Source organism: Panthera tigris, chromosome X, assembly GCF_018350195.1.
Source record: "Panthera tigris isolate Pti1 chromosome X, P.tigris_Pti1_mat1.1, whole genome shotgun sequence".
Classification (NCBI taxonomy): Eukaryota; Metazoa; Chordata; class Mammalia; order Carnivora; family Felidae; genus Panthera; species Panthera tigris.
In genome coordinates this window covers 61,058,577-61,082,663 of record NC_056677.1, presented here as the reverse complement: position 1 = coordinate 61,082,663, position 24,087 = coordinate 61,058,577, and the positions used below count along the sequence as shown (strand labels likewise).

The 24,087-nt window shown below is 36.1% G+C and overlaps 1 protein-coding gene across 1 annotated transcript in view; it reads left to right on the top strand.

Moving 5' to 3' along the window:
* Positions 1 to 24,087, top strand: part of ZDHHC15 (zinc finger DHHC-type palmitoyltransferase 15) — a 184,519-nt gene that overhangs the window by 140,753 nt on the left and 19,679 nt on the right. Inside the window, exons 4-10 of the mRNA XM_007097497.3 lie at positions 3,714 to 3,834; positions 6,884 to 6,953; positions 9,065 to 9,097; positions 9,853 to 9,973; positions 14,491 to 14,623; positions 16,435 to 16,561; positions 18,709 to 18,812. Coding sequence (XP_007097559.2) covers positions 3,714 to 3,834; positions 6,884 to 6,953; positions 9,065 to 9,097; positions 9,853 to 9,973; positions 14,491 to 14,623; positions 16,435 to 16,561; positions 18,709 to 18,812 — 709 coding nt within the window. The remainder of the gene's footprint in view (positions 1 to 3,713; positions 3,835 to 6,883; positions 6,954 to 9,064; positions 9,098 to 9,852; positions 9,974 to 14,490; positions 14,624 to 16,434; positions 16,562 to 18,708; positions 18,813 to 24,087) is intronic.

Here is a 24,087-nt window from a genome sequence, read left to right as displayed (position 1 = left end):
AAATATAGCCTCCTTTCTTGATAAAAACCCTCAAGAAAGTAGGGATAGAAGGAGCATACCTTGAGATCATAAAAGCCATATATGAACGACCGAATGCTAATATCATCCTCAATGGGGAAAAACTGAGAGCTTTCCCCCTAAGGTCAGGAACAAGACAGGGATGTCCACTCTCGCCACCGTTTTTCAACATAATATTGAAAGTCTTAGCCTCAGCAATCAGAGAACACAAAGAAATAAAAGGCATCCAAATTGGCTAGGAGGAAGTCAAACTTTCACTCCTTGTGGATGACATTATACTCTATATGGAACACCTAAAAGATTCCACCAAAAAACTGCTAGAACTGATCGATGAATTCAGCAAAGTGGCAGGACATAAAATCAATGCACAGAAATCGGTTGCATTCCTATACACCAATAATGAAAAACAGAATGAAATCAAATAATCAATCCCATTTATGATTGCACCAGAATCCATAAAATACAGAGGAATAAGCCTAACCAAAGAGGTGAAATACCTATACCCTGAAATCTATAGAAAGCTCATGAAAGAAATTGAAGAAGACACAAAAATAAAATGGAAAACCATTCCGTGCTTATGGATTGGAAGAACAAATATTGTTAGAATATCCATACTACCCAAAGCAATCTACACATTCATTGCAATTCCTATCAAAATAACGCTAGGATTCTTCACCAAGCTAGAACCAACCATCCTAAAATTTGTATGGAACCATAAAAGACCCTGAATAGCCAAAGCAAACTTGAAAAAGCAAACCAAATCAGGAGACATCACAATCCCAGACTTGAAGCCCTACTACAAAGCCGTAATCATCATGCCAGTATGGTACTGGCACAAAAACAGACACTCAGATCAATGGAACAGAATACAGAACCCAGAAATTGACCCACAAACGTATGGCTAACTAATCTTTGACAAAGCAGGAAAGAATAGCCAATGGAATAAAGACAGTCTCTTCAACAAGTGGTCCTGGGAAAACTGGACAGCAACATGCAGAACAGTGAACCTGGACCACTTTCTTACACCATACACAAAAAATAAACTCAGAATGGGTGGAAGCCCTCAATGGAAGACAGGAAGCCATCAAAATCCTCAAGGAGAAAGCAGGCAAAAACCTCTTTGATCTTGCCCGCAGCAACTTCTTTCTCAACACGACTCCAGAGGCAAGGGAAACAAATGCAAAAATGAACTACTGGGACCTCATCAAAATAAAAAGCTTCTGCACAGCGAAGGAAACAGTCAGCAAAACTAAAAGGCAACCGGGAGAATGGGAGAAGAGATTTGCAAACGACATATCAGGTAAAGGGTTAGTATCAAAAATCTATAAAGAACTTATCAAACTCAACACCCCAAAACCAAATAATACAGTGAAGAAATGGGCAAAAGACATGAATAGACACTTCTCCAAGGAAGACATCCAGATGGTCAACCAACACATGAAAAAATGCTCAACATCACTCATAATCAGGGAAATACAAATCAAAACCACAATGAGATACCACCTCACACCTGTCAGAATGGCTAACATGAACAACTCAGGCAACAACAGATGTTGGCGAGGATGCGGAGAAAGAGAATCTCTTTTGCATTGTTGGTGGCAATGCAAGCTGGTGCAGCCACTCTGGAAAACAGTATGGAGGTTCCTCAAAAAACTAAAAATAGAACTACCCTATGAGCCAGCAATTGCATTACTAGGCATTTATCCACAGGATACAGGTGTCCTGTTTCGATGGGACACATGCACCCAATGTTTATAGCAACACTGTCAACAGTAGCCAAACTGTCATGAGTTTCAGCCTACATAGGGCTCTGTACTGACAGCAGAGCCTGCTAGGGATTCTCTCTCTCTCCTCCTGTCTCTCTGCCCCTCCCCTGCTCTCTTTGTCTCTCTCTAAGATAAATGAACTTAAAAAAATAAAAAATATAAAATGACAATATCAAGTATTTTTAAATGATTTAAGAAAATGTACTTGTAGGGCACCTGGGGAGCTCAGTTGGCTTAAGCGTCTGACTCTTGATTTCGGCTCAGGTCCTCATCTCATGGTTCATGAGATTGAGTCCCACATCGGACCCTTCACTGACAGTGCAGAGGCTGCTTGGGATTCTCTCTCACCGTCTCTCTCTTCCCCTCCCCCCTCTCAAAAATAAATTAATAAAATAAGGCTCTAAATGTAACTTTTAATTATTTATTATCCAGTGTTTTTACAACAATCTTATGAAGTAGATATCATTTCTTCTATTTTACAGATGAAGAAACTTGGGTTGAGGGTGTCTGATTTTCCAATGTGATTTTTTTACCTATTAAGTGGAAGAGATGAGGTTTAAACCCTAAAAGTCTGATCACAGATCCTTCTCTTTTTCACCTCTGCCTATCTTTTGGCCCAGACAGAAAAAAGCTTTCAAGTTTGTGTTACTTTGGAAAATCATTGACATATCTTTTCCAAGATTAGCAAACTATGGTGCCCACATTGGCAATAAGCCTCATACCAGACCAAAAATTTCTGAAATAGTGAGAATACCCAAATTTCTACTCATTTGCAAGATCATAATATACAGTGTCACAAGCAGTCTCAGCCAGCTTCTCTAAGAGTGTCACCTATGAAAAATACCTACAACTTTTTTTCAAAATTTTGTTTAAATTCAAGTTAATTAACATACAGTGCAATATTGGTTTCAGGAGTAGAATTCAGTGATTCATCACTTACATACAACACCCAGTGCTCATCACAAGTGCCCTCCATAATGCCCATCACCCATCTAGCCCATCTCCCACCAACCTCCCTCCATCAATCCTCAGTTTTTTCCTATGTTTTCTTAAAATTCATGGTTTGTTTCCCTCTGTCCTCTCCATATGATTGACTGTTCTGTTTTTAATTCCACATATGAATGAAACCATATGGTATTTGCCTTTCTCTGACTATATATATATCCCACATCTTCTTTATCCATTCATCAGTCAGTGGATATTTGGTCTCTCTCCATAGCTTGGTTATTATTGATAATTCTGCTATAAACATCGGGGTGCATGTAACACTTCAAATCAGTAGTTTTGTATCCTTTGGGTAAATACCTAGTAGTGCAATTGCATTATTCTATTTTTAACTTTTTGAGGAACATCCATACTGTTCTGCAGAGTGGCTGCACTAGTTTGCGTTCCCACCAAAAGTGCAAGACAGTTCCCCTTTCTCCTCATCTTCACCAATACCTATTGTTTCTTGTGTCGTTAATTTTAGCCATTCTGACAGGTGTGAAAAAAAACCTACAACTTAATAACAATCATAGTTAATCATCAACAGGGTCCTGACAGCAAGATGTTACATATCTGTATATAACATCATAGTATGGTATAATGGGGTGGAAAGGGCATAAATCTTAGAATCAAGTGAACTGGGTTTAGAGCTCAGTTTTGCTACATGCTGCTTAAATGAGTATAACCATGGACAAAGTACTTAACCTCACCAAGTTTTCTTTTCTTTATTTATAAAACAATACCACCTATCACATAGACTTATGAAGACTGAGATAAAAGTCAGATAAAATAATTAAGATATTTATCCTGAGAAAGTTATAAGCCAAATTGGTATCTGGACTTCAAGGATAGGTAACAAATATTTTCATCCGAATAGTTATTATTGTTTTAATCTTTTATTCGAACCTTAGAGAATAAAGTCTCACTTTTCACTTCTGCTTCTAGTTCCACTTGTCCTATTCAGACAAGGAACGCTATGAAAATGAAGAAAGACCTGAGATCCAGAAGCAGATGCTCATCGATATGGCCAAAAAGCTACCAGTTTACACAAGAACTGGGAGTGGAGGTCAGTTCATTGAAAGTCACCTAGAGAAGCAGATCAGCAAGGATCTCAAAAAGGTTAAGTCATATATATCCACAGGCTCACCTGTATACCTAGCATTGGAGTCCACCACTAACATTTGCTATGTTACTTTATCACCTATCTTTCCACAAAGCCATCCCTCTATCCATCTCCCATCAAGCCATCTTATTTTTTGATACATTTCAAAGTAAGTATCAGATATCAATACACACCTACCTATATATTTTATCATTCTTTTTTGGGTGAAATTTGCATATAAAGACATGCATAAATCTTAAGTGTGCCATTCGGTGTTTTGACAAATGTACACATCTATGTAACCAAAACCTCTATAAACATTACCACACCCCATAAACTTCTTTTATACTCCTACCCAGTCAACCCCACCAACCACCACCCAACAACCACTATTCTGCTAGTTTTCCACCATAGATTAGTTTTACCTGCTCTAGAATTTTACATAAATGGAATCATACAATATGTACTGTTGTGTCTGGCTTATTTTATATAGCATAATATTTTTGACATTCGTTCACATTGTTTTTTATTTTATTCTCTTATTGCTGAGTAGTATTTCATTGTATGAATATATCATAGTTTGTTTATCCATTCACCAGTTGATGCACATTTGGTGTTTCCAGTGCTTAATTACCATGAATATTCTTGCACAAGTATTTGTGCAGAGATATGTCATCTTTCTTAGGTAAATATCCACTATGGAGTTTTACTCTTCGTTTTCATCTGTGTGACTAGAAGTGTACTAGCTGAACCAATTCTCCACCTTTCAAAATTTGAAAATGAAGCCTCTTTTGACAAGATATCCTAATGTTTCTGATAAGGAAGATCATGTTTCAAGGATGTGGGAATTATACTGTTAGACATCTGTGTTTATCTATTTATCATGTATTTATTCAACAATCATTTATTAAGGTCCTATGTGGCAATTGGGGGAATTTTAATATGGTCTGGGTAAGGACTTATTAATTTTGTTAGAGTATTGATGTCATGGTTCTCATGATTTTTTTAAATTCTTCATGCACACTGAAATATAGTGAAAAGTAGACAGGAAATTATTTGTATAATTTATCACAGTAGTAAACAGAATGATGTGATAGAACAGAGGTTGGTTACAAACTAAAGGCCTATGGGATGAATTGGACCTGAGATACATTTTGTTGATCTCTAATGTATCTTTTAAAACTTTGCACTTGTTTTTAATTTTTAACAATTGTAATTTTCCACATGAAAGTTCATATTTCTGGCTTTTCTTGAAAACTCAGATATCTGGCAATATTCAATTACATTTTCACATGGCAAAAATTAGCTAAAGCTGAGTAGTAGCAACTCTTTTTAAACAGGGCATGAATTCTCAGGTTCTCTCACAGTCTTCAACTGGCTGCTCCACTCACTACCAACTATTCTCTGGACCCTTGAATCATTTGTTTGCCGCCCTAATGACAAAGAAATTTTCTCTGAGGAATATTTTATTTGAGACCTGAATAATAAAAAAGTAACTAGCAGGAAGTAAAGAACAGAGGGACTAACATCCCAGGAAGAAGGTACTACAAGTGCAAAAGGCCCTTATATAGGAGCAAGCTTACAGTATTAGAAGAACAAACATATAGCCAGTGTGACCAGAGTATAGCAGGTGGAGAGTGATACCAGTTAAAATTGAAGAGGCAAGCAGAGGCCAGATGATTCAGGCCATGGAAAGGAGTTTGGATTTTATTCCAAGGGTGTTTGAAGGGTGTTTTAAGTTTGTTTATTTATTTATTTATTTATTTATTTATTTATTTATTTAGATACCACAAGTGGGCGAGGGGCAGAGAGAGAGGGAGAGAAATAGAACCCCAAGCAGGGTCCACACTGTCAGCACAGAGCCTGATGTGGGGCTCAAACTCACAAACTGTGAGATCATGACCTGAGCTGAAGTCAGACGCTTAACCAACTGAGCCACCCAGGCACCCCAAGTACAATGAAGGTTTCAAGTGAAGAGTGATATAATCTGATTCACATTTTAACAGATCATTTGGCTATTCTATAAAGAATGAATTGTGGGGAACAGAAATGAAAGCAGAGTAAATAAATAGGCAGCTATTACAATCATCTAAATGAGAGATAATGGCTGCTTAAACTGGGCAATGGCATTGACTGTTCAATTCAATGCTAAATGAATTAAACATGCATGTCCCTCTCCCTTCTTCGTTGCCTCAATTATACCCATGCTTTTGTCACCCTTCCATTGCTAGAAATAAACACAAACTGCTAAATTAGCACTCATTTATGCTGAATTAGTTATGTGTGCTTAATGTACACTTCAGATGGAATTATATTAGCTCAAATTATTCATGATTTTAATTGTTACACTGTATAATGTATAATGTAATAATAATTACATTAAACACAGTCATACTGTATCAATGAACAGAGAAAAAATGAGTAGAAAAGGAAAATGCCTTTCATCTAAGGGAAATAAAGAAAAGAAGGAAGGAAGAGAGGAAGGAAAAAGGGAAAGAGAAATGTGTTTTTTATATCAGACTTACAGAGTGAAGAGGGCCCTGAATGAACTAAAGAGTCAGAAAACTGTAGTGGTCACAATTCTGCCACTCACTTGCTATGTGCAAGTAAGTCACTTGATATGGTTCTTTACTTCATTTATCTGTGAAATGGTCAATTGAATTAATTGTTTTCAGATAGGAAAGTTGGAGTAAGCAATCTAAATGATTTTCCCAAGATCACTCAAGCAGTTGACAGTAAGGTTTGTTTTATAATACCGAATCTTATTATCATATATCCAGATACGAAAACATTTCCCTTCACCTTCATCCCCCAAAAGGTACCTTCAAGATTGATCTAACAGGAGAAAAAATACATACCACAATTCTCTTCTGTGATCTGCCTTTTTCTTGGTAACTTGAAATGAGTTTGACTACCCGCAATCAGTGTATAACAAGCCATTCAGATAGGCTAGTAAGATATGTGGTGTCATATTGAGCCCTAACCAATGCTAACCACCTGATTTTTCCTATAGCTGTTAGATTCTGTGACCGGTGCCATTTAATCAAGCCAGATCGCTGCCACCACTGCTCTGTCTGTGCCATGTAAGTGACATCCATATTTCCCCTGGGCTGAGCTTGGCCAGTGATGATGGTTGCTTAGACAACAAAGTGACTGATGCTAACATGTGACCATGCCTAGATAAGAACATTTCCTTTCAATCATAATGAGCACATGCCAAGCACCCTCTTGGGATGATGATGATTCAAACTATTCCAAAGATAGGAAAAATACATAAAACCCCATTTTAAAAATAAATGTTTTATTTTAGAACAGTTTTAGATTTACAGAATTATTGTGATTATAGCTCTCATATGTCCTACATCCAGCTTCCCCTATTATCAACATCATACATTAATATGATACATTTGTTACAATTAATGAACCAACATCAATACATTATTTTTTTAATTTTTTAATGTTTATTTATTTTTGAGAGAGAGAGAGAGAGAGAGAGAGAGGAGGGAGAGAGGGAGAGGGAGACACAGAATCCGAGGCAGGCTCCAAGCTCCAAACTGTCAGCACAGAGCCTGACTTGAGACTTGAACTTGTGAACCATGAGATCATGACCTGAGCTGAAGTTGGACACCCAACCAACTGAGCCACCCACGTGATGCATCAATACATTATTTCTAATTTAAGCCCATATTCTATTTACATTTCCACAGTTTTTCTCTTATGTTCCTCTTCTGTTCTAGGATCCCATCTGGGATACCACATTACATTTAGTTGGCATGTCTTCTCAAGGTCTTTTAGCTCTGACAGTTTCTCAGACTTTACTTGTTTTCAATAACCATGATAGTTTCTAGGATTTTAGGATTAATGATCGGATATTTTGTAGAATATCCTTCAGGTGAGATTTGTCTGATATTTTTCTCATGGTTAGACTTGGGTACTGTGTTTTGGGTAGGAAGACCATAGAGGTAAAGTACCATTATCATTGTATTGTATCAAGGGCACATACTATGAACATGACTTACCACTGCAATATTAATCTTGTTCATTTGTCTGAGATAGTGTTTGTCAGTTTTCTCTAATGTAAGTTTACTCTTCCTCCCCCCTCCTTCCTTTACTCTTCCTTTATAGCCCACACTAAAGAACAGAGGAATTATGCCCCCCTCCTTAAAGGCAGAGTATATACATAAATTATTTGGAATTCTTCCAAATAATGTGAAGAAATCTCTGCATGGGAGATTTGTCTCTTCTCCCTTATATGTTTATTTATGATTCATATAAGTTTTTAGGCATGGATAATCACTTTATATTTTGGGTTGTACCTCAATTCTACTTTATTTTCTTACTCTAATTGCTCCAACTTTATAAAATCACATTTTTATGTTAATAAATATAATATTCATGTCCTTCTTCTTGGGTGTATGTTCCACCCACATTTCTCTTGCCCTTTATTCAAATAGGTGTGTCAAAATTTCAGCAATAGCCTATGTAAAACAAATAAATTATCAGAGTAGTAATTAGTAAAATTTCATTGTGCATACAACAAAAAGACGATTTACAAACCAGGAGCACTCAAACCAAAACATAAAATGAGACTTTGGGTACATTGTTATAAAACAGCTTATATAGTGGAAAACAAGGTCTGTTTAATCTTCACAGTGATTAGTTAAAATATTAGAATTTTCTTAAATGAAAGAGACTTAGTAAATAGTTACTTTATATTGACCTTAGAAAACAGCTTAAATTTTGCTGATGATTTCCAGAGACATAAGCAAGAAATGACCAGGTCAAGTCAGTCTTACAAAATAAGCCAAATTAAGGTTTGTTTGTATGACTAAACTAGTTTTGTCTGCTCAGGAAATTTTCAAGGATGGTCTCCATTTTTTTTTTATTTTAACAGACTGTAGCCATATGTATTCTTCTGTACTTTTATTAATCTGTATATTGAGAAAAATGAGAGGAGATACCTTAGACTTCTAGGCATGTAACTTGCTTCCAGCATAATTCTATAAACTGTTCTGATTGGCTCATCCTAGAAATAATTGATGCCCAAATAGTTTGGGAATAATGTATATTGGAAATCTAGGAATGAGTGTACTGGTACCATGTAAAAATACTAGTGAGATCTTGAGTTAAATTATGAGGTGTTACTTCATTTCTATAGGTCCACTTATCACACTGTGCTTTGTTTCTTTTGTAGGTGTGTATTAAAAATGGACCATCATTGCCCTTGGTATGTCCTTTTGATTCATTTCTTTCCGCTGAAAGAGTAAGAGTTGCTTAAAATGCATAGTTTCCTAAGCATAGTTGTAACATGCTTGTTTCTACAACCATAAATCACTGGGCTTTGTATTTGCATGGGGGGGGGAAGGGGAGGCATGACATTTTAAAGCAAAAATAAATATGCCACCAAAGGTATGGTGGTGAATTCATGGGTTCACAAAGCTCACTGTCTTTTGTCCATTAGCTTTAGTAATTGGGTGTAGTAATGAAATTGAGCACAAAAAGTTTCCTTCTTTGACATTATACAATTCAGTTCTGTTTTTAGCTATCTTGAAGTTTGAAATATTCTAGATTGTTAACTTCAGTAATCCTTCTCCAAATTTTGCATGTCTGACCTACAGAACCAGTCTGAACTGTCCAACTAAAAAGAGAACATGCCTCACTGTACTAAGTGTAGCTGCTGAGATTGTAATAGGTTTTCAGCATCAAAGATTCAAGTTTTCTTGTGTGTGTCAGGAACCAGTCTGGAACTATTAGGTAGGCCAAGTGTCTCTGTGCTTGTAAATGAAAGGAGAAACAAGTGAAACATGAACTTGTTTTTCCAGTCTGTTCCTATTAAGGCACTTCTATTTCTGTTGAGTTTCTACACAACACATAATGAAGCAGCAGGAGTTATGTATTTCCATTGCTTAGTTCACTTATGTATCAGTGTGTTCTCAATGGATCCTGATTTCAAATTAGTTTTTCTTTTTTTCTTTTTTTTAGGGTTAATAATTGCATTGGATTTTCCAACTACAAATTCTTTCTTCAGTTTTTAGCTTATTCTGTTCTCTACTGCCTGTACATTGCTACAACAGTCTTCAACTATTTCATCAAATACTGGAGAGTAAGTTAAATAATCATGACAGGTCACCCCTAGAAAAAACACATACCTACTCCAATCTGTGACATTTTTTCAACTTTTCTTTTTACATTTTGAAATAGCTAATACTAAGGTAACCAGAAGGAAAGGCACCAAAAACAAGTTTCCCATGTTGAATATTCTGAGATTTAGGAGTTTGTTATTTAAGGATTCCACTTACACATTTCTGTCATACATGAGAAGCTTGTTAAGACCTTTAGGAACATAACTTCTTGACTCTTAGTGATGCATTACAATTTACTTATATAGTCAAATTATAAAAATCCACTTATTACCAATTATAGATTTTTAAAATGTTGAAACTAATTTTGAATCTCTAGTTTCCAAAGAAAAGGCTAACAAAGTACTCCCTCATCATTGAAAAATACTTTCTCACTTCCTGTTCAAAGGAGAGTTGCAAAATTCCTGCAGAACAGACAGATTCATTTACTCCTCTTCACATGTGACCAAAATGAAAAGGAGAGTCTTATTTGAACTTTGTATTATTTGAACTTTGTATGACAAACACTGGGTTGAGAATTGGGAAAACTGAGTTCTAATACTGGCTCTGTTACCTGTTTCACTGGCTCATTTCCAAGATCAAATGAAATGTATGTTGGAAGTACTTTACCTTTGAAAATATGATTCCAATAATTATAGTGAAATCTAAAAAACACTTCATATTTCTTCTACTTAAAGATTTCAACCATAACCTATCTATTTTCAAAAGAATTAAAGGCAGATTTTTAATTTACATATGTGTATGGGGTCTGGCAGCAATGTAGTGATTTTTTTTTATTTCATGCCAATGGACTCCAAAAGATATCCCTTCCCCACAACTCCAGTACAGCAGTGAAGATATCATAACCTCCCATGATGAGGGCTGTCCAAACTAAACCTAAATGGCAAAAGACAGATTTGGACAGAGCTACTAGTTATTACTTTAGGAATTGCACAAGCGCATATATAAACAGGAATATCTCACCTCAGGTGAATAGGTAAAGCAGCAGGAAAGAATGTGAATCTTGTGACCAAAATATAGTTCATAATAAACTGGAGAACAAAGGAGAAACACAAGGCAGTGAGAACTTAAATACCTGAGAATATTTAAATTATTAACTAAGGCTTTGATCCCTGCTAGTGTAGAAAATATAGTGTAGAAAATTATAGTGATATGTGCTTTCCATTCTCCCTTTAACTTGCTTAGTCAATACAGATATTTAATAACTATAAGAATCAGGAATTATATAATGGATATAAAAATCTTCAACTCAGAGATACAAAAGTATAAGCAAAAATGAAATTTTCTCATAAATTTTCCCCAAATACAAAATGTTTCACTATCTTGGCGGTTCTGGCTCCTTTCCACAGCACAGGATCTCTTCTCTATTGCTCAGGTTTTCATGACCTGTTTGGCATCCCATTTACACACTGAGCTACTACTCTGAATGTAAAGAAAATCTGTATACAATTCAGCAGGGAAAGTGTCAGTATTGGTCTTCACTACAGACCTTACTTGGTCCTTAACACAATAGGCTACTATTTAAGAATTCATAACAGAGTAAACAATGTTGCATTTTATATATTTTGCCTTAACCCTCCAAGTCAATCAATAATCAAATACCACAATGCCCTCCAGGTGCTGTGTGCTTTTTTACTCTTGAAAGATAATATTTGGATATGAATTACCAGAAATATGTCAGTATTCACAATCACAAGATGAACATAGCCTTGTCCTTCTCCTAGTCCCTCATTTTTTTCTCTATAGTAGACTAGCTCATGCCTGACAGATGGGATGTAAGAAAACTTGTCTTGGCTTCTCCTCATAATGAAAAGTGCATTGACAATAGAGAGAAACGCTTCTTTGCAGTCTCTCCAGCCATAAAGCACTTTGGTGTGGTTTAGAGATGGCTTTCTCAGTTTAAATTGAGTCTTACCTTAAAATGAAAAGTAAACACTGCCATATATTTTAAAAACTATGTACCAAGGAGACTAGCAGTTCTAAGAACAGCAACCCCCATTTGTATACTTTGCCATTTTCAAAACACTTTAATATCTATTATCTCATCTTATCCTCACCACAACCTTGTAAAGTACACCAAACAAGAATTGTTAGTCTCATTTAAAAATGATAAAACTGAAGCTTATTGTACTTAAGTGACTTGCTCAGGATCACCCAGCTTGTAAGTTTCAAAGTCAGGACTAGAAGCTGTCTCACGCTAAGCCCAATGATTTTAAACACTGTACCATATACTATTGCCCATTATGGTCCTGCTATGGAGAAGCTATAGCTCCTTTGAAATAAAGAATTCAGAAGACCATCAGAGCATATTTTTCCTATATATATTAACTTAAAGAGTAGCTACTTTGATATGAAATTGATATTTGCCTTATGAAAAAAGTAGTAATATACGCTTTCCACATTGGGCCATGAATCTCCTCACAGAGACTATGAATTATTTTAGAACCAAGATAGTAGTATTATTCTACCAATATTCCCCTGAACTGTTCTGGTGGTTACTGCTTTGAGTAATTTAGCTTGGTTATCTCCTGAGAAGGTAATTTTGAACATAGGACCATCAGCCTCTTCTAATGACAACAACAACAACAAAAAAAAAAGGACTTTATCAAGGAATATCCTTTGGCAGAAAAAAGAGAATTCTGCAAAAGTAATTAGGAGAGGAAAAGACTTCCAGCTCAGCCAACCAGGGTGTGAACTGACTCTATCAATCCCTCTTGCATAGGCATTTCCTATTGCCCATTTAAACATGAAATATTAGAAGTAAAATAAATGTAAGATTTAAAAACTTTAACAAATATACTCAAAAAGCAGAGATTATGAAAGCAAAAATCCAGCTAGGTCAAAACCACTACAAAACAACATATAAAATCTTTTCCATAAATTTAAAACAAAACAAACACAGGGGTACCTGGGTGGCTCAGTCTGTTAAACATCTGTCTCTTGGTTTCAGATCAGGTCATGATCTCATGTTTTGTGGGTTTGAGCCCCACTTCAGGCTTCATGCTGATAGTGCAGAGCCTGCTTGTTATTCTCTCTCCATCCCTCTCTCTCCCTCTCTGTCTCTCTCTCTGTCTTTCAAAAGAAAGAAGGAAAGAAAGAAAGAAAGAAAGAAAGAAAGAAAGAAAGAAAGAAAGAAAGAAAACTTAAAAACAAAAACAAACACAAACCAATCAAATTCAGTTTGCATGCTTGGGTCAAGATTTTGTGGAAGGAACATTTCAGAAAGGAGCTTCAGATAAAATTGCCTGAAGGTTTAAGTCCTTGAGGTATCCATTTCCTGGGGTGCTCTGCCCACATGCAAATTTCACTCAGACCACTGCTCAGCTTAAAAAACTTGACTGACTGACTTCCCCTTATCTTCATCCTTCACATATATGCACTCTGAAAGATCCTTAACATTTCCTTACATCAAAATGAATAAAAATCTTCTTTATGAGAAGAAAAAAAATCTGTGCTATGTCAATTTGCCAAGTGTTTTCAAGTCTTAATTTTTCCTTCCAAACTGAAGTAGAACCAGATCCTAATGTTACGGTCCACTTCAATCAAGTATCACCTTTAACTTTATTACTCAAGAGCATTTGGAAATACTTTATTGCAATTCATCATGCCAAAACAGTGATCACAGGAAAGGGGAAATAAAAAAGTTCTCTCAACGGCTCACTCCAAAATTGAAAATGTTTTCTAAGGTTCTCTTCAAAAGACAAAATTTATACACCGTGCATGCTATAAAACTTTAGAAAAATTATTCTGGCCTAGGACTGCATGTAAAAAAAGAAAATAAGATGTCACAGATAACTATAAAAGTCATTAGCTACCTACTTTTACAATTGCCTGTCAAATACTGCTTGATTTTAATGTCTAAAGAGCTATTTCACAGGATGTGATATACCAGCATATTCTATTTCAGCTATAAAAAAGAACAACACAAAATTTACAGTAGCTTTTAAATCAGGTTATAACTTATAGGTAGAACATTTTAAAATTCTACCTATATGTCTTAACTTGTTTTCAACACACATATGTTGTGACATTTTCAACACACATATATTCAAGGAAACATGACATATAAAGTATTTCAGAATAACCCATCTTGAGACAAGAGGATGACCCCAAGATCACCTCTGGCCAAATGATTCATAATTTGCAAACTAAATGTAGTACAAGCTTTAAGAGATTGCATGCCAATTATGACCTGAGTATATCCTTTTTTTACACTGGTCTAATTGCTGCATTATATACTCTATTTTACACTGAACTTAATCAAGGATCCATTTTAGGCTATAATTTATAAGCTGGAAGCATATCTATAATGTGGTATGGTCATCAACAGAAAGAACTCTTGTAAAAATTTTATAAAATCTATTTTTTAATTGCAGCTAGACACTTTATACATATGATAAAAGTGCTAACGTATAGAAAAACTAGTTAAACCTGAAAAGTTTAATCCTTTGTTTCTATTTCCTTATTATTTCTTTTCTAGGGGGAATTGCCCAGTGTTCGCTCAAAGTTCCATGTTCTTTTTCTCCTCTTTGTGGCCTGCATGTTTTTTGTCAGCCTTGTGATTCTCTTTGGTTACCATTGTTGGCTTGTCAGCAGAAACAAAACCACCTTAGGTAAGACTGGATATTAAGACTAGGGAAAAAACACATTAATGTATATCATAGTAGCCTGTAGATTATTTGCAAGGAAAAGAAAAAGTTCCAGTGAGGCATTTTAGTTTTAGTGGCATTCCTTTGCCTCCAAACTGAGACAGATGTAAACATGTTTTACCAAACTGGAGAGCCATAGTGAATGAAGCTTGCAAACTAAAGAAAGCATTATTAAATGAAACCTCACAGAAAAACAAAATTGACCATTGCTCTTTATAATTGATACTGGGTTATAGCTCCCCAAATTTATGACTTGCAAAATTTCTAAAAGGTGTTCACCTGAGGAAGTGAAGAAAAAAAAAAAACAGTACAGAAAGGAACACCAGAAGGGGGAGGTGAAGGTTAATAAAGATAGAAGAATCTAAATTATTGAGTGCATCCAAAGACAGAGTCTTGAGACGCACCTGGGTGGCTCAGTCGGTTGAATGTCCGACTTTGGCTCAGGTCATGATCTCGCAGTCTGTGAGTTCAAGCCCCGCATCTGGCTCTGTGCTGCCAGCTCGGAGCCTGGAGTCTGCTTCCAGTTCTGTGTCTCCCTCTCTCTCTGCCCCTCCCCCGCTCATGCCCTGTCTCTCTATCGCTGTTGAAAATAAATAAACATTTTTAAAAATTTTTAAAAAAGAGTCTTAAGAAAGAATTCAAACCAACAAATCATTGGATATCTACAATCATCAAGGAGCTGTGGAGGACTGGGAATGAGATAAATACACTGAACAAGTGAGTTTCTAGAAAATTAGTGCAAGAAATGAACATTTTTTCTGTTACTCTATTCTCTCATCTGTTATTTGGAGAATTGTGTTTCTGATGGATTCCAGTGCAACAATTTTGTTTCATCTATAGTGAAACAAATATTTACATTGTATACAAATTAATGCATGAGGAATAAGGAGAAAGTATCCAAATGTTGAATGTTTAGCTAAGCTATATTTGAGGAAAGTTTAGTACAAAAACCACTTTACATTTGGAACCCATTTACCAATAATGCTAACAGCTAAGAAAGTATTTACACTCCTTTTCTAAACCAAATATCTAGCACTTACTTGCTAGGGTGGTATGTCAGTTCATTTGGCTTAGACATAACTGCAAAGTAGGAAAGTACTAAAAGCTTCAGGATAACAAAAGAACAAATGCGAAATGGCTAGATGCAGCCAGTCCAACAGTGAAAGTGTTTGCTTAATGGAATAAATGTGTGTCTAAAAACTAATGTGTACTAACATGGTCCAATTCCTCAGTCTTTGAGGTGATTATAGTTCACCCACTGACATTTTTTCTTGGGTAAAACTCAGTTTCTTACATTGCAGGTTTCAGTGTAAACATCATTTCTGAAATGTTTCCAAATCAAATCAATGTCATTACCATCTCTTCATGCATCATTACTTTAGTCCCAGCTCTAAAGAGGGAGACCATTTGGCTGCTGTTGCCATTTAGATTCAAATAAAGTACTGTTAAATTTGTCCTTTCACTCCTTACATCCAGCAGCACAAAATATGTAGTACTGCCATGGCTGATTAATTATTTCTACCATTATGTTTCTTCTGCCTTTTTTTCAAAGAGTACCAATTATTTGTATTTGATAACAAAACTACTTTTATTACATGATTAAAGTGGTTTTTACTAAGTAATTTAGCAATAACTAAGCATGAGAGGCCTAGATTACCACAACAAAAAGATAGTGTAGAATCAAGTAACATTCATGGTGTACTATAAAATCATGTTCGTCCTGATATTTGTTCCTTTATTGCTTTCTTCCTCTTCAACTTCCTATCTTGCCCTAGAGGCCTTCTGTACTCCAGTGTTTACAAGTGGCCCAGAGAAAAATGGGTTCAACCTTGGCTTCATCAAAAATATCCAGCAGGTGTTTGGAGATAACAAGAAGTTCTGGTTAATACCTATTGGGTCCAGGTAAGTAATTATTACCACTAAAAGAAGCTGAGGCTGAACCATGCCTTGAAGTAGCAAATTCAATTTTAATTGTGGTATGCAATCAGTCATAAGTCCAATGAAAAACTCTATTCCCCAAGTTTTTTATTCCTAGATTAGTAAAGACAAATTAGGAAGTGAAGGTATGATAAATAGACATTCTCATGTTTTGAAGTAGTGTAAACTGATACTACTCCTTTATAAATGAATTTGGTGATATATATCAAAAATCACAAGAATCCCCATGTCCATTGTCAAGTAATTCCACTTCTAAAAATCTATCCTAAAAACAAACTAGGCACAAAAATGTTCATCACAGCATTATTTCCAGCCAATAATTAGTAAACATCTAAACTAAAAATGCAACAATATGCTGTATATATCCCCACTGACTGGAATTTTATGTAGTCAAAAGTACGACTATGTTAAGACTATGACACATTAAGAAAAATGCTCACTATTTTTTTAGTGAAAAATGTAGAATACAACTGATGTGTACTCTGAATAAAAATATGTACAGATATACACATAAGAAAAACATAGGGGACATATAACCTAAAAATACTATAAGTGGATAAATGGAAAGGGCAGTAGTCTTATATTTTTCTTGTGTCCATTTTCATATTTTGGGGTGAAATGTCTGTATTACTTTTATGAAGGTAATTAAAATGAAAAGCAGGAACAAAGATTGATGTAGAAATTGTAGGTAATTCTTAGAACTGAAGCAGGAATGAAAGGAAAGCAGTGAATGGAAGACAAGCTTGTGTCCCCTGAGTGACTTTGTGAACCACATTGAACTAACACCAAGTGAACTGTCTCTGTAGCAAAGCTTATTTATAGTGTCTTGAAGCTCTCTTTAGATCCATTCCTCAGAGAGGGATACATCTGTCTGTTCACTTATTTGAGGAAACTTTGTTGGAGTAGGGTGATAATTAAGGAAAATTTCCTTTTTCCCTTTACTCATTGCTCTGATTCTTCCTCTGTACTAGTCATTGTTTTACAGGCTCATTTATTTAAGATCTGTGGTATATCCTACTATACTGGCTATAAAGCACAAGACAAAACTATGTTGGTGGGTAAGGTTGATTAATAATTGTCACCAGCAATTATTTTCACTCCACTAACACACATACCCACACAATTACACACACCCTATCACTATATCAAAGGGAGGTCTAAAATGAGTCTTTCCTGGAATAAAAAAATCAAAAGCCAAAATCAAAGCCAATTCACTTATAATCAGTATACTTACATCCTCTGCAGAGAGCTATCAATAGAATCTATCAACTTTCAGTTAACCACAATTAAGAACAGGAGAAAAGGTGTAAGTAATATAAAATGAGTAATCCAAGAGTCACTCAGATATAAATTTGCAACACATTGAGATATATATACGTATATATGTATATATATGTATATATATATATATACATATATTTATTTATTTTGAATATATATATATATTCAAATGTTCAAACTGTAGCCCACTATATTCAGGGCTGACTTAGTTCCCTCCAATGCATCCCATCTGTTAGTGGCCAGAGATTAACCAAGGAGATGGCCCTAGGTTGCCATAGATATCTACAAGTGGATCCCACATGCAGTTAATTGCCCCCAGAATCTGCACTCCTAGAGATGCCACACTCTGGCTGTTTCCCACAGTTTCTAATAACCTTTCTACCATACAAGCCAAATAACAGGGCATTCAGACATTAATATTTATCAGCAGTTCACAGCAACTGATCTCCACTATATCAGTGGTTCTGAATCTGCTAATTTTTGTTGAAAATTTAGAACCCAAGCAATAAGATAATGAGATATAAATTGGGATAATCATATGAAGCTTGCTATATGTTCATTTTGCCATAACTGGGCATTGTGGGAAACAAGTTAAACAGTTACTTACTGACCAAAACAGTTGACACGGATGCAGACAAACAAGATATAGAAATTGAGAGCAATACAGCAACTAAATGATGCTATTGTAAAACCCTATGCCACCATGGCTTTAGCCAATAAGATAAATGGTTTAAATCTTTCTAAGAACACCCTCCTATTTCTAGGAGGGATATAACCTTCATGAAAGTCTATGTCAGCTGCAAGAGCTCACTCTCTTCCTTCCCCAATAGCCCTGGTGATGGACACTCCTTCCCTATGAGATCTATGAATGAGTCACAGAACCCACTGCTAGCAAATGAAGAGCCCTGGGAAGAAAATGAGGATGAAAACCGAGGTAAGTAGGCTCAGAAGGAAGTCTTTTCTCCACCCAGCAGACCAAACACTAATAAAACCATGTTAATGCAACCAATGTAGTGTAGTGAGAAAATAGTGTCCAAAAGGACTATATAAGCATGTCAACCGCATAAGTGACCTTTGGATAGAGAAGGACAAGTATGACCAGATTTATTTAAAACATGTAGATGGCTTAGGTTGGATTAGATGCAAGCCTGGAAGCTTTCTTACCAGGTTTGTGATACCATGATTTATAACCAATGAGATAAGTCAAGAAACATAATAAACAGCACTGTGTATATTTGTAAGCAATCCTGCCAGTTGGCCACTCATGGTGTTTTGCTTGAGTTAATTTAACCAGTGGGCGTCAGCTCACCTTTCTCTACCATAATTTGTTCATACTGGTTAAATTTTCTTTAAAATATCATTCCCATTCTCCTTTAGACTGGTTTACATACACAAAGAAATAAAAGATGTATATGTGGGCAAGCCTACACATGCATGTAGTCTACTTTTATAAAAGGCAGAGCAGCAAAGGAAAAATGAGGAAGTAGAACTTTGTCCTTCCACCTTTCTCCCACCATATTTTTTGGGTCATAATGAGATTTGTGTGTGTGTGAAAAGCTGGAAGTTAAATTCTCATGTCACATACCCCTACCATCACCTGTTCTTTGTCTCCTCGTGATGTTATGCTTACTACTGTGCCTGTACCATCTGTTTATGTTGCCAATACCAGGCATCAGAGAGTAATTTTTAGCAGCTAGTCCCAATAATTCAATAGCTGAGAAAAATTTTGAGTTAAAATTATAATACATGTCAGAAATTGGGGTAAATGAGGCTGATGAGGACATGGAAAGGCACTGAGATGAGGAGAAGAGGTGGGAAACATGCCTTTCTAAAGGTTTATAGTTAGAATATCTAGTCCCAGGGTCTCTACCTGGAAGTCTGGTTTTATTTATTTTTTTTCAATATATGAAGTTTAATGTCAAATTGGTTTCCATACAACACCCAGTACTCATCCCAAAAAGTGCCCTCCTCAATACCCATCACCCACCCTCCACTCCCTGCCACCCCCCATCAACCCTCAGTTTGTTCTCAGTTTTTAACAGTCTCTTATGCTTCGGCTCTCTTCCACTCTAACCTCCTTTTTTTTCCTTCCCCTCCCCCATGAGTTTCTGTTAAGTTTCTCAGGATCCACATAAGAGTGAAACCATATGGTATCTGTCTTTCTCTGTATGGCTTATTTCACTTAGCATAACACTCTCCAGTTCCATCAATGTTGCTACAAAGAGCCATATTTCATTCTTTCTCATTGCCACGTAGTACTCCATTGTGTGTATAAACCACAATTTCTTTATCCATTCATCAGTTGGTGGACATTTAGGTTCTTTCCATACTTTGGCTATTGTTGAGAGTGCTGCTATAAACACTGGGGTACAAGTGCCCCTATGCATCAGTACTCCTGTATACCTTGGGTAAATTCCTAGCAACTATTGCTGGGCCATAGGGTAGGTCTATTTTTAATTTTTTGAGGAACCTCCACACTGTTTTCCACAGTGGCTGCAACAATTTGCATTCCCACCAACAGTGCAAGAGGGTTCCTGTTTCTCCACATCCTCTCCAGCATCTATAGTCTCCTGATTTGTTCATTTTGGCCACTCTGACTGGCGTGAGGTGATATCTCAGTGTGGTTTTGGTTTGTATTTCTCTGATGAGGAGCGAAGTTGAGCATCTTTTCATGTGCCTGTTGGCCATCTGGATGTCTTTTTAGAGAAGTGTCTATTGATGTTTTCTGCCCATTTCTTCACTGGATTTGTTTTTCGGGTGTGGAGTTTGGTGAGCTATTTATACATTTTGGATACTAGCCCTTTGTCCGATGTGTCATTTGCAAATATCTTTTCCCATTCCGTTGGTTGACTTTTAGTTTTGTTGGTTGTTTCCTTTGCTGTGCAGAAGCTTTTTATCTTCATAAGGTCCCAGTAGTTCATTTTCGCTTTTAATTCCCTTGCCTTTGGGGATGTGTCGAGTAAGAAATTGCTACAGCTGAGGTCAGAGAGGTTTTTTCCTGCTTTCTCCTCTAGGTTTTTGATGGTTTCCTGTCTCACATTCAGGTCCTTTATCCATTTTGAGTTTATTTTTGTGAATGGTGTGAGAAAGTGGTCTAGTTTTCAGCCTTCTGCATGTTGCTGTCCAGTTCTCCCAGCACCATTTGTTAAAGAGACTGTCTTTTTTCCATTGGATGTTCTTTCCTGCTTTGTCAAAGATGAGTTGGCCATACATTTGTGGGTCTAGCTCTGGAGTTTCTATTCTATTCCATTGGTCTATGTGTCTGTTTTTGTGCCAATACCATGATGTCTTGGTGATTACAGCTTTGGAGTAGAGGCTAAAGTCTGGGATTGTGATGCGTCCTGCTTTGGTCTTCTTCTTCAAAATTACTTTGGCTATTCGGGGCCTTTTGTGGTTCCATATGAATTTTAGGATTGCTTGTTCTAGCTTCGAGAAGAATGCTGGTGCAATTTTGATTGGGATTGCATTGAATGTGTAGATAGCTTTGGGTAGTATTGACATTTTGACAATATTTATTCTTCCAATCCATGAGCACGGAATGTCTTTCCATTTCTTTATATCTTCGTCAATTTCCTTCATAAGCTTTCTATAGTTTTCAGCATGCAGATCTTTTACATCTTTGGTTAGGTTTATTCCTAGGTATTTTATGCTTCTTGGTGCAATTGTGAATGGGATCAGTTTCTTTATTTGTCTTTCTGTTGCTTCATTGTTAGTGTATAAGAATGCAACTGATTTCTGTACATTGATTTTGTATCCTGCAACTTTGCTAAATTCATGTATCAGTTCTAGCAGTCTAGTGGGGAAAGCAGTATAGGCGCAGTTGGTAGAAGAAAAATCGACTTCCTAAATTCTTCATTTCTTTTCTATTATGCATAGCATGATTTTTTGAAGTATATGCATATTTTTCAATTTAGTCCTCATGATGACTCTACCTTTGCCACCTTAACTTGATCTCCCCCAGGAGTAATAACATGAAGTTGATAATCCAGTTTTTCAGCTCGGGCTTCAATGTCTGCAAGCCTGATCAAATAATTGCTGGGAGGAACTGTTGGTGCCAAATAATTGTGTGTATTATAGTGGTTAAAAAGCAAAAGCAAACCCATTTAGCAGAATACTAAAAGCCAATTTCTTAAAAATGTGCACCACGAAACCATACCTACAAAATTCTGAGACACCCAACCATCAGCAAAGAGCAGCAAGGCAAATAGTGCATTGTACCCCCAGAATTGCATTTCACACTTTATCAGTCACCTTCTTAATAGAAATGTATAGGTGAGATGAGATGTATGTTTAAGCCCTTACTGCCTCTTTTTCTCTTAGAGCTATCTGACAAACATGAATTATTTTCTATATATCCTTCACTGAAGATTTAGGTCAATACAGATTCTTTCTGTTCAGACTTAAGGGCAAGAACACCCTAAGCCTGAGATTCCAGATAAGACAGAATGTTGTGCCCACTATGGAGCCATGATTCCAAAGACAGACATTCTCAAAGCCACTTTTATTTTTTCTACTTTTCATGGAACAAAGCAATCTTGGCTCTGGAATCTGTCTGGTTAACATAGGAACATGAGAGTTTTCCAACCTGCTGTGGCAAGGGTAGCCCATCTTGGTGGGCATCTATACTCTGTGATCCATACCTCACATTTATGCAAGTACTCTGAATGGCACATTGATTTCATAAAGGAGAATACACTAATCAAAACTATAAGGGACAACCACTACTAACTTTGTAGTATGTATGTATGTATGTATGTATGTATGTATGTATATATGTATATATGTATGTATATATGTATGTATGTATTTTAAGTTTTTAATTAAATTCCAGTTAACATACGGGGTAATGTTAGTTTCATGTGTACAATATAGTGATTCAACAGTTCCATACAACACCCTGTGCTGTTAACAATATTTAACCCATCCCACCGCCACTTATTTAACCCATTCCCCCACCAACCTCCATTTTGGTAACCATCAGTTTCTTCTCTATACTTAAGCATTTCTTTCTTGGTTTGCCTCTCTCTCTCTCTCTCTCTCTCTCTCTCTCTCTCTTCCTTTGCTCATTTCTTTGGTTTCTTAAGTTCCTCATATGAGTGAAATCATATGGTATTTTTCTTTCTCTGACAAACTTATTTTGCTTACCATCATACTCTTTAGCTCAATCCATGTCATTGCAAATGGCAAGATTTCATTCTTTTTTATGCCTAATATTTGTAGATACATACATACATACATATAAGAATATGTGTATATATGGATAGAGAGATATCTATATAAAGAGATAGATATACACACCCCACAAAATCTTCCTCCATCCATCTATTGATGGATACTTGGGCTATTTCCATAATTTAGCTATTGTATATAATTATACAATAAACTTCGGAGTTCATGTATCCCTTTGAATTCCTGTTTTTATATTCACTGGGTAAATACCTAGGAGTGCAATTGCTGGATCACAGAGTCGTTCTATTTTTAAATTTTTGAGGATCCTCCATGCTGCTTTCCAGAGTGGCTGCACCAGTTTGCATTCCCACCAATAGTGCAAGAGGGTTCCCCTTTCTCCACATCTTCATCAACACTCCCTTTCTTGTATTGTTGATTTTAGCCATTCTGACAGGTGTGAGGTGGTATCTCATTGTAGTTTTGATTTGCATTTCTCTGATGATCAGTGATATTGACCATCTTTTCATGTACCTGTTGTCCATGTGGATGTCTTCCTTGGAAAAATATCTATTCATGTCTTCTGCCCACTTTTTAATTGGATTATTTGTTTTTTGGATGTTGAGTTTTATAAGTTATTTATATATTTTGGGTACTAACCCTTTATCAGGTATGTCATTTGCAAATATCTTCTCATTCCATAGGTTGCCTTTTAGTTTTGTTGACTGTTTCCTTCACTGTGCAGAAGTGTTTTTTTTTTTATTTTTGATGAAGTCCTAATAGTTTATTTTTACTTTTGTTTCCCTTGCCTCAAGAGACATATCCAGAAAGAAGTTGCTACAGCCAATATCAAAGACATTACTACCTGTGTTCTCTTATAGAATTTTTATGGTTTCAGGTCTCAAATTTAGGTCCTTCATCCATTTTGAATTTATTTTTGTGTTTGGTGTAAGAAAGTGATCCAGTTTCATTCTTTTCCATGTTGCAGTCCAGTTTTTCCAACACCCTTTGTTGAAGACACTGTCTTTTCCCATTAAATATTC